Source organism: Eulemur rufifrons, chromosome 17, assembly GCF_041146395.1.
Source record: "Eulemur rufifrons isolate Redbay chromosome 17, OSU_ERuf_1, whole genome shotgun sequence".
Classification (NCBI taxonomy): domain Eukaryota; kingdom Metazoa; phylum Chordata; class Mammalia; order Primates; family Lemuridae; genus Eulemur; species Eulemur rufifrons.
Genome location: NC_090999.1, coordinates 77,679,082 through 77,691,327, shown reverse-complemented (window position 1 = coordinate 77,691,327; position 12,246 = coordinate 77,679,082). Strand labels below are relative to the sequence as shown.

The following is a 12,246-nucleotide window of genomic DNA, read 5'->3' as shown; positions in this document are numbered from 1 at the left end:
AAGTAAATCAGTTAGTCTGTTTGTATAGCCAGTCCTCTTAGCTACCATGCCATGCTCTTTCAATGGTTTTGCTGATAGAAGTGCTAAAGCATATTAAAGACTAGATATTATATGAATGGACAAGTTTATAATAGTAACATAATGGAAAGAAGAGATAAACTTGAGAGGTAAAATTAGGTTGGAATCCAACATCAGAGAGTTTAAATTTAAATTTAAATTTTTCCTTAATAGGCCATTATTCTTAAACCCAATTTTCTATCTTGCTACCCTTTTCCACAAGTAATGAATTTGCATGACATATATTGTTTGGTAGTGTAAGTGCATTTGTATGCTAATATACATTTAATATTTCTCTTTAGGTTTATGATCTGTGAATATGGCTGTTAAATCACCTGTGATTGATAAATTTGGAGTAGTACCTCCGTCTTATCATGAAAAACACTTAAAATTAAATTTTCAAAATTTAAGTGGAAAAGAGAGTCATAAAGCAAGGTAAGTTAGAAAAAAATTTCATATTAATGTAGGGAACCCATATGCATTGTATAGAGAATTTAGAAAGTATAGAAAATTGTGAAAAATAAAAAAAGTCACTCATAGATCTCTAGCCAAGTATAAAAATGTTAAAGTTTTTTAAAGTAGTCTTATTTATTATAATGATTATATACTTTCTACAATTTTGAATTCTATACTTTTGGTTTAAAATAATCATTTTTCTATACTCACATATTTTTTAATTTGCCATAATAATTTATAAAATGTGTAAGAGAAAGTATTTAATAACTGCTGTATTTTGAAGCATTTCAGTTATTTCTAAGTCCTTTAATATTTCAAATTTAGCCACAGGAGAATATTTTTCTATATTTCAAATTATTTATTCAGGATAAAGTTATAAAATGAGTGCAATAGCAACTTGAACTTTAACAAAGACTTTACAGTCATAAAGTGTACTTCCTCCAGTTGTTTTCTGTTGTTTCCTTGTCCTAACCCCACGGTGATCCATATAAAAAGAAAAAGGTGGCAGGAGAGGTTGTTATCCATCCAGAATCCTACAGAGAAGAAAATGAAATTGATAGTAAATCATCCAAATTTAACTCATTAAATTTTATAAAATTTATAAAATATATAGTCAAATATAAAGTCAAATATCTCAATATTTTATAATTAGTCATTTATTGTATTTGGTTAAAATACCTTTCCCAACCAGAAGACCATGTAATATTCTTGCATATTATTTTCTAAAAATCTTATTTTCTTTTTTGTTCGTAATCTATGTGGAAATTTTTGTGAATGGTATTAAGTATAGGTCCAATTTTCTTTTGTTTTGTGCATAACCAATTCATCAGTATCATGTATTGGAAAGAGCATCCTTTTCCCTCTGTTTCTCTAGTACAATTATTGCATAAATCAAGTGTTCACATATGATTGGTATATTTCATTGTTCTGTATTCTGTTTCACTGGCCCATTTGTTTATTTCCACACCAATACCACACTGTCTTAATTACTATAACTTAGTAGTAACATTTAATAGTCAATATGATAGCTTTTCCAAGCTTGTTCTTCTTCAGCAGTATCTTGCACATTAATTTTGGAACCAGTTTGTCCTTTTTTTTTTTCCTTCAGAAATATGCTAGGATTTTTAAATTGGATTTTTCTGAATCTACTGATCAAATTAGGGAGAATTGACATTTTTATCATAATCAAGTTTCCAATCAATAAGCATAGTATATCTCTCCATTTATTTGGTTATTTAGAAAATTTTCTCAATAAAATTTTAGTTTTTTTAATAGGGTTATTGTTTGTCATTCTCATAGGAGTATTGTAGTATTTTTGATGCCATTATAAATGATACACATATATATTTCTAAAATTATATTTTCTAGCTGTTATCAGAAAGAAATACAATTGATTTTTATAGATGTATTTTACATGCAGAAATATTGCTAAATGTTATCGTTTCTGAATATATTTATCTCAATCTTGATTTAAATGGAATATTCTAAATATTCAACTGACAAGGGATTAATAACCAAACCAAAATATATAAGAAGCTCAAACATCTCAGTAGCAGAAAACCAAATAATCCAATTTAAAAATGGGCCAAAGATCTGAATAGACATTTCTCAAAAGAAGACATACAAATGGACAGGATGCATATGAAAAAATGTTCAGCATCACTAATCATCAGAGAAATGCAAATCAAAACCACAATTAGATATCATCTCATCTCAGTTAAAATCACTTTTATCAAAAAGACAAATAATAATGGATACTGGTGAGAATACAGAGAAAGGGGAATGCTCCTCTACTGTTGGTGGATATGCAAATTAGTACAACTTCCAGGGAAAACCGGGTGAAAATTCCTCATAAAACTAAAAATACTGTACTGTATCATACTGTACTGTATGATCCAGCAATCCTGCTGCGGGATATATATCCAAAAGAAAGGAAATCAGTGTATTAAAGAGATAGCTGCACTCCCATGTTTATTGCAGCACTCGTCACAATAGCCAAAATATGGAAACAACCTAAGTGCCCACCAACAAATGAATGAAGAAAGAAAATGTAATACATGTACACAATGGAATATAATTCAGTCATAAAAATTTATTCAGCCTTAAAAAAGAATGAAATCCTGTTATTTGCAACAACGTGGATGGAACTGGAGTACATTATGTTAAGTGAAATAAATCAGTCACAGAAAGACAAATATTGCATGTTGTCACGCATTGGTGAGAGCTAAAATAATTGATCTCATGGGAGGTAGAGGGTAGAATAATGGTTACCAGAGGATGGGAGGGATAGTTGGGAAGGGGGATAAAGAGTAAAGAGGAGTTGTTTAATGGGTACAAATTAATAGTTAGAAGAAATAAGATCTAGTGCTTAGTAGCATAATAGGGTGGCTATAGTTAACAATAATTTATTGTATATTTCAAAATAACTAGAGGAATGGATTTGGAATGTTCCCAACATGAAGAAATGATAAATGTTTGAGGTGATGGATCTTCCAATTGCTGTGATTTGATCATTACTCATTATATGATTGTATCAAAATATCAGTGTACTCCATAAAAATGTACAACTATCATGTATCCATAAAAATTAAAGATAAAAATATTAAAAGAGTAAATATAAACATGCTTCTTTAAAAAAATACTATTTTTTTTCTTCAAAACTTATCTGGTATTCTAATTCTATCTTGCATTTTTTTAACCCCCGCTAGATTTTATTACTCTTAAACTAGTCAACATTCCTTTATATTTTATTTCTTCTTCATCACTTTCCTTACTTTTTAATCCTTCTTTCTTTTTCTATCCAGACATGTTTTTCATTTGTTTGATGTGATACTTTGAATTTCCCTAACTGTGATTTTGTTGTTGGCAAAAATCTCAACTTTTGTTTGTCTGAGTATATCTTTATTTTATTCTTATTCTTGAAAAATGTTTAAAGCTGTACATGGTATTATCTTTGGACCATTATCACTTTTATTCCTTTTTTCTCCCTAGAATATTATTGATACATTCCACTGTCTCACAGCTTCCATTATTGCTGTTAAGAAGTTAGATGAAATTTTAATATCAGTCTAAAATTAATCTGCACCCCCCATGGATGATTTTTAAAGTTTCTTATTGTCTTTCGTTTTCTTCAGTTTTACTATGATGTGTCAAAATGTAATTTGTTAAAAAAATTTCTTGCTTAGATTTCTTGGAGCTTTTTGAATCTGTGGATGTGTCTTTGTTTCATTACTCCTAAAAAATTACCTGGTATTATTTCTTCAGATATTGCCTTGACAACTCCTTTTCTATTTTTTCTCCTTACGGGACTCTTGATTAATTGCGTATGAGATCATCTCATTAAATCTTTCACATACTTTACTCTTTCCTCTCCATTTTCCAATTTTTTTTCCTTTTCTACTGTATTTTCAATCATTTTCCTGATCTGTGGTCTGTCTTCCATGTGACTAATTCTCTTATTGCCAAATTTATCCATTGAATTTCAAAAAATTGTATCTTACATTCTAGTAATTAATTTAGTTTTCTTCAAGTCTGTTGTGTAGATTTAAGGTTCCTAGTTCCCTGCAGATATTTTTAAGCATGTGGTGAGATGATTGTTTTATAATTTGTGTCTGATTATTTCAGTGACTGGAGTCTCAGTGAGTTTGTTGTTTCTACTTGTTCTCATTTATGTCATCTTTTTCCTTGTATCTTGTCATTATTCACTTTCCCTTGGGGGAAAAATGTTTCTGCATGTTTTTTGAGGACTAGGAAAAATATGTCATCCTCCAGAGAGAATCTTTACATTTGCTTCTCTGCCAGGCACCTGCAATGCTACTAATAAGGGACAACTAAAACTAAGCTCACTGCCTGAGTTTTCTTGCCCAACAATCTATGTTTGTCTGGGATATAAATCTATGTTGGGACCAATCTTTTCCACAGCAGTTCTTTTTTCTTTTGCTTTCTTTCTTTCTCTGCTGAATACCAAGGTAGTCTTCTGTGTAGTTACTGGAGTTGGGAAGAGGGGAGTGGGTTTAGTTCTGATTGTCTTTACCTTGGGTATTTAGTCAATGTGCAGAGATTCTCCTATAAGTTTCCTGCACTTTGAAAATACTGGCTTTTTCCTACTGTTAAGTCACTTAGAAAACATACTTGCTCTTATCTTTGTGGCCCCCTATATCAAGGGAAAACATAAAGCAAGGACCCAAAAAGGGATATCACCTTTGTTTCTCTTCTTATCTTTTCATGAATGTTTTTATAAGCCTCATATTCCAGATCCTTCACTTATTCTTCCTTAAGGAAAAAATAAGTCTTTGTAGGTTCAATGTGGGTTCCATTAGAGACATGTGTAGACGCCATGTAAATCCTTCAAGTGAGGTACAGAGTCCATACATTTCTGGACCAAAGGGAAAGCCATAAATTTTGCAATGGGTTACTGGTTCAGAGTATATAATTTTGTGACTATTTTAGTTTATAACTAAGATTATTTTATTGTATATATTCTGTTTTCCTTTGGCTATTTCATCTCAGAGATGGAAAAGACAAAAAGATTTTGAAGACTTATATAAAGTGTGCATGTATTTTAGCTGACTAAAAAAAATTAAAGGGAATGTAAGACTTACATTAGGAAGATTTGGTCAAGTAATTACAATTTTTGTACTTTTTTCACAGAAGCTTCTGAGTATTTTTATATCTGGGAGACTGTAGTCTTCAAAGCCTCCTAAAATGTTAATATGCCTGAAATTTTCCCTTTGTATAAATGTTCTTGAAAGTTTTGTATATTCAGTAAAATGTTCTCTACAAATACATGTTCTAAATAGTTAAAATATTATATATGTATGTAATATCTTTAGATACATCGATATCTATATGATAATTTTGATATATACATATTTATAATACAGTATAGTTTTTTAGGGTGGGCTCTAAATATGTGCTATCAATAGAAGAAAAACTTTTCTAGACTCATATTCTGGCCATTTGTGGGTTTTTTTTTTTTTTATTTATCTTGACTATCTTTCATTTGTCTGAATTATTGTAAGCCTTTAAGAGAAATCCTATTGGTTAAGACTTTGCAATTAGGTTTGTTAAGTTTAGCCTTAGACATCTATACTTGTCAAATTTGGGATTGGTTACAGATGATTTAGCCACAAATATAGTAATTTAGGAGCTGGGTGACCATAAAGAGTATGAACACATTCAATATATTGTAGTGTAGCTTCTTTTAGGATGTATTGTCCCAAATGAGAGATCAGAGGCTACTAATGAGAATATCTGTACAAAGTATGTAGTTTCGCAAGAGTCTGAAAACTACAGTCCTCATACTTGGGCTTACACCACTGTCTTGGCCCACGTCTCTATAAGGTAGAATATGTGACAAGGATTAAGGTGATAATACTCTATTTGGGGTATGAAAAGTCAATACAGCAAAGGTAAAGCAAAAATTAAAATTAGGCAAGAAAACTTCATGCATTACCACCCTGATCACTAGACCACAGCTTGCCACAAAGAGATACAATGGATATGTCTGCTTGACATGTAGGACTTATCCAGACATATTGCAAGGACGAAGCATATCACACAGTAGGACACAGGATGAAGAAGTGAGGAGGAGAGGAGAAATCCAATTCCTCCTGTCTAGCATATTCCTGGGTCAAGATTCATCCTATAGGTGCTAACTCTTCTATGCTTTCAGATTGTGTCACCCAGCTCTTGGCTACTCCAAGTACGGTGAGGGAGGGGCAGCTCAGTGTTCAGGGAATGAGGGCCAAGGAGGCATCAGGGGAATCTGAGAATCCTTATGATGTTTATGTCCAGTAGAGGCACTAATCATGAAGACTTTATGAAGCTTTATAAGCTTTCATTTTCGCAGATGTTTTTAGATATCAGATGTTTTCTTAGGCCTAAATCCAACTCAATATGAGTGATTCCACAGCTTATTCAAGGGGAAAAGGAAGGAAAGTCAGTGCCCAGGTGTCCTATAATACTTATTCAGTCTTTAGTCCTCCAGTGTCCTGGGAAACATGTATTCCCATGATTAGTCCTCTGACTATGTTTGAATGACCTTTTAGATTCAGGATATTCTTATGCAAAGTTTAAGCTGATCACAAATCCATTTTTTACCACATTGTTCCCCCAACACATTCACCAAAGGACTAAAGTTTTCATTAGCCATGGAAGCATGTACATCTTATCCCAAATGTTGTCCATCCCCCTTTACTTTCATGTAAAACTGATGTTGTCAAGATCAAAAAATATCTGAACTTCCAACATCTTGGAGTTGCTGTATCAACCTTGCATTGCTTATTTTGGTCTGCTATATGAAAAATAAATAAGGGTCTTGATTAATTTACAATAATTTTCCCCTTTTCATAGCAGTTAAACTGATTACTTGCCTTTGAAAAAAGTGTTCCTGGGTGTTTTTTGAGATGAATTTTCTAGGACAAAGTCCACAAGCCACACTCCACAGCTGTGGTTATAATGTCAGCTTTATTCTCTTGCTGAGAATAAATGACTCATTTACTCTGCAACAAACTAGAATTAGATTTAGTTTGGGAACTTAGTCCAGTTGGGTCAGTAGAGAAAGTTGGCTGTGATGGCCATCATCCGGGGAGCTTGCACATTCAAAAATATAGTTAAGAGACGATCATTTCCTTGCTCATGCACATTATTGAAGTAATAGTAATAATATTGTAATATTATTATTATTTCTCCACTGACACCCACTTTGGTCACTCAGACTTGCAGATCCCTCTCTTTGACCCTTGTATCTCTACTCAAACTAGCTGATTCTTAGGGATCTCTGGCAGAAACCTGTAAAATGGAAAGAAAATAAGCATTTTCAGGGTTCAAGAGGGGGATGTCCTTGATGTTATCAAACATTTGTGGCATCAGGGAAAGATTAACCTATTGTCAAAAGGAAATCCGTATGTATAGTTTTAAGATGAATCTATCAGATTCATTGATTTTTATTTTCATTGGCTAATGAGAGAAAAGACAGATCAAATTCGAAGGTCTTTTTTTTAAGCCAAATGAATGCAGGCAGTTTGTTCATCTTTGGTAGTTAAATACATCACTTTGAGTACCGTTATTTATGCCAAACAATTAACCCTCTTTGGAATTAATAATTATATTTCATAAGAGATGACATTATACTTTAGAATTTTAGTTGTTTCTTAGTGGGCTTCTTACAGGCAACCTTGAAAGGACCATTGACTCTTATCAAATGCAGAATAGAATGTTTACAAGTATAAGAGCAAGCATTTAGAAGAGGAAGTAGGTTTTTATTCTTGTAAATATTTTCAGCCTTCAATTTTCTTCTAAATGGCTTTCTGCTCAAAATTCAGTGTGTGTCAACAGTCGCCTCTCCTCTTATCTATTTTGAGTTCTCTGTATTAGAAACTACTAAGTAGGAGGGTTTGCCTTTTCAAGGCTTAAGACAATATTCCATTTGCTAAGACTCCATCAGAAATTTAAAATCTAAAGAAATGCAAAGACAATAAAGGAATATATGAAACCATAGATATTTTTAGAAATGAATATGAGGCCTGTATTTCTAGTCTCACACTATAAAGCCTGTTGGATATCCACAATGTGAAGATGCTGTAATCAGTCACACAGCAGGTATCAGTATGACAGAGAATATTTCCAGTGCCTGACTTCAAAAGCTCATGCCCAAAATCAGAGAGTCAGAAATGATAAATTCATGGGAGGTATTCATAGAATAAATTTCTGTACATGTCCATATCAACTCTTTATTTATGCCCTTCAGATTAATAAATCTATCCCTGAATCCATCAAACATTCAAATGTGTAATATCCATACCTAAAGGGTAAGACTTTTCTTTCATTCTGTTGATACTTCTGGGTTTTAGGAGAAGCCATGTTAATTGTTATTTGAAATTTCTGTTTCAATTTCATTTTTTTCACCTTCTCATAGTACCAGACTTGTCAAAAGAGTAGTTAATATTTAATGTATTTGCTTCTTTTTTATCCTTATATTCATTAGCATCCTAAAATCTGGATTCTATTTTTATTTCTTTAGTGGAACTACTTTTTAAAGATCTCTGATACTTTAAACATTTATCATTTCTTTGTGGTAACAACATTCAAAATCTTCAAACTATCCTTTTTGAAATATACAATACATTGTTATGTGCTATAGTCACCCTACTGTGTAATAGAACACCAAAATTTATTTTTTCTGTCTAACTATAACTTTGTACCCATTGACCAACCTGTCTTGCATTTATCCCTCAGAATTGCACCTTGGCTATTTTTCTTTTTCATCTAAAACTTTTCCTTCCTTCTGAGACAATATGGTGACCCATGTCTCTAGTCACCATCTGGCCTCCTTTTTCTCTTATCTACCAAGATTGAAGACAGATATACCTACTGATTTAGCAATCCCCCTGCTTGATATATGTCCAACAGAAATATGTACACCTGTACACCAAGGACCAAGTATAAGAATGCTCAAAGCAACATTTTTCATGAGAGCTTAAATCTGGAATAAAACCAATTGTCTATCTCATGGACCAAAATGGACCAAAATATGTGATATGTCTATGAATAAAGGATGAACAAAATGTTCTCTCATTTTTTTATGGACAAATTTGAGCTTGGCTTATTTTCTAATTCCATTACCATGAAAACAAGGTAAAAGTTAATGTCCACTGTTATTAGAACCACTGCTTATGGTAAAAATGACTTCTGATTGATGCACTACATCTAGACTGAGAGGGTTGTGAATAAACTATAAATCCTTGACTAGAAGAACTTCTGAGCTTCCCTGAGTTCATGTTCTTCACAGGACCGCAAAAATGCAATGACTTTTGTTTAAAATCATTGGTTTCACTTTGGAATAAGGATTCTAAGCCTATGTATCTATTATACTCAGCTCCCTGAGTGACATCCTTGCATGAGAAATCATTTGGAACAGATGTAAAAGAATAGCTCCCATTTCTGTTCTGTTGTGTAGGGTGCTAGGAGAATGCTCTCAGAAGGTAGACAATGGCCGATTTCCAGTTGGTGTGATTGTACCAATTTACACTACCACAAGCAGTGTGTGAGCATTCCTATTATTCCACATCCTTCTCAATCCCTGGTATTGCCATTGTTTTAAATGTTACCCATTCCAGTGAATGTGTAGTATCATCTCATTATGGTTTTAATTTGCATTTTCCTATTTATTATGTTGATCATTTTTTCACGTATTTATTGGCCATTTGTATTTCTCCTGTTGTGAACTACCTGTTTAAGTCTCTTCCCCATGTTTCTATTTTTGGGGAAGAACCGAGATCTTGAGAAATTTTATCTTTCACAAAAGCAGATGTACAAAAAGGACATCTCTTATGTACTTAGGAAGTTTCAAACGTTTTTATGTACAAACACAATGCTTGCCAACAAAGTCAGTGTTGTGATAATTCACTTTTGTGCAAATTCCAAAAAAAAATGTATAAAACAAATAAGAACTTTCTGATTTGTATTTGAATTAATACCTTTAGTATTTGAAAATACATATCACAGCAAATTGTGAAAAATACTGCTGATAATTTAAAATAGTGAAAATAAACTAAAGAAAAAAGAAAAACAAAAGGTAAAAAAGAACATAAAACAAAACCTTTTCATATGCCTGCTGGCCCTTTGTATGTTTTCTTTTGAGAAATGGCTGTTCAGGTCTTCTGCCTATTTTTTAATCAAGTCATTTTTTGCCATTGATTTGTTTCAGTTTCTTATATATTTTGTGTACTAACACTCTATAAAATGTGTGGTTTACAAATATTGTCTCTCAATCTGTAAGTTTCCTTTTCACTCTGTTGATTATTTCTTTTACTGTGCAGAAGACTTTTAGTTTGATGCAATCCCATTTGTCTTTTTACCTTTTATTACCTGTGCTTTTGGGTTCATAGCCAAGAAATTGTTGTCCAGACCAATTTTGAGATGCTTGTTCCCTATGTTTTCTTCCAACAGTTCTATAGTTTCAGGTTCTACATTTAAGTCTTTAAACGTTTTTGAGTTGATTTTTTAAAATATGGCGTAAGTATTCAATTATATTCTTCTGCATGTAGATATTCAGTTTTCTCAACAGCATTTATTGAAGAGACTGTTCTTTCCTTCTTGTATATTCTTGGTACTGTGTCAAGGCTCTGTTGACTGTGAATACATGGATTTATCTCTGGGTTTTCTCTTCTGTTCCATTAGTCTCTATGTCTGTTTTATTACCAGTACTACTATACTGTTTTAATTACTGTAGCTTTGTAATATTTTGAAGTCAGGAAATGTGATGCCTCCAGTTTTGTTCTTCTTGCTCAAGGTTGCTGTGGCTATTCAAGGTTTTTGTGGTTCCATATGAATTTTAGAATTGTTTGTTCTATTTCTGTAAAGAATGCCATTGGGATTTGATAGGAATTTAATTGAACCCATGGATCACTTTGGGTAATATAGACATTTTAACAAGTCTAATTTTTCCAATCCATGGGCATAGGATATCTTTCTATGTCTTCTATGTTTTCTTTTTGTGTATTCTGTAATTTCCTTTATAGAAGATGTTTTATAATTTCAGTGTTTTTTTTTTATTTCAGCTTATTTTGGGGGTACAAAAGTTCAAGTTATTGCCCATGTCCCACCCATCCTCCCGAGTCAGAACATTCAAGCGTGACCATTCCCCAGACGGTGCCCAATGCACTCATCATGTAGGTATACACCCATCCCCTCTCCCCACCCCCCACCTCAGTCCGATACCCAATTGGTGTTATTCCCAAATGTGCACTTAGGTGATGATCAGGGAAACCAATTTGCTGAGTACATGTGGTGTTTGTTTTTCCATTCTTGGGATACTTCACTTAATAGAATGGGTTCCAACTCTATCTAGGAGAACAAAAGGGATTCTATATCACCATTATTATGGTATACATATACCACAATTTACTTCGTCTTTGAATGTTTGGTCAAATTTATCCACAAAACCACCTGGTTCTGGACTTTTCTTTGTTGGGAAGTTTTTGATTACTGATCTAATCTCCTTATTTATGATTGGTCTATTTAGCCTTTGTATTTTTTATTGATTCTGTTTTGATGGGTTGTATATTTCTAGGAATTTATCCACTTTTTCTAGGTCATCCAATTCATTGGTGTATAATTATTCATAATAGTTTTATGATCCTTTTTATTTCTGAGGCATCCATTGTAATGTATCCTCTTTCATTTCTGATTTTATTTATTTGAATTCTCTCTGATTTTCTTGGTTATTCTAGTTAAGGGTTTGTCAATTTGGTTTATCTTTTCAAAAAAAGCAACTCTTAGTTTGCTTGTTTTTTCCTATTGTTTTTCTATTTTTTATTTGACTTATTTCTAATCTAATCTTTATTATCTACTTCCTTATGTTAACTTTAGCATTAGTTATTCTTTTTCTAGTTAGTTGAAGCATAATTTAAGTTTTTTATTTGCAATCTTTCTTTATTTAATGTAGGCTAAAATTTTCTTCTTAGTACTACTTTTGCTGCACCCCGGAAGTTTTGGTAAAGTGTGCATATATGTTGGCGTATGTTTGTGAGCATTGAGAAAGGTATGCAAAGATACACACTAAAGAATTAATCTTGGCTTTTGCTGATGGGCAAAATTGGAGACAACAGTGTTGGGAGGTAGTCTATTATCTTTTTCTTTATGCAACCCTGAAGGTTTGGTTTGTTGTAAACAGCACTGTTATATTCATATTTTTTAAAAGCGTACTTTATAATGAAATTATTTAAAAAT

The 12,246-nt window shown here is 32.4% G+C and overlaps 1 protein-coding gene across 1 annotated transcript in view; it reads left to right on the top strand.

Annotated features, from left to right (window-relative positions):
• Nucleotides 1–376: 376 nt before the first annotated feature.
• Nucleotides 377–12,246, top strand: part of TMEM232 (transmembrane protein 232) — a 179,140-nt gene continuing 167,270 nt past the window's right edge. The window contains exon 1 of the mRNA XM_069492237.1: nucleotides 377–492. Coding sequence (XP_069348338.1) covers nucleotides 377–492 — 116 coding nt within the window. The remainder of the gene's footprint in view (nucleotides 493–12,246) is intronic.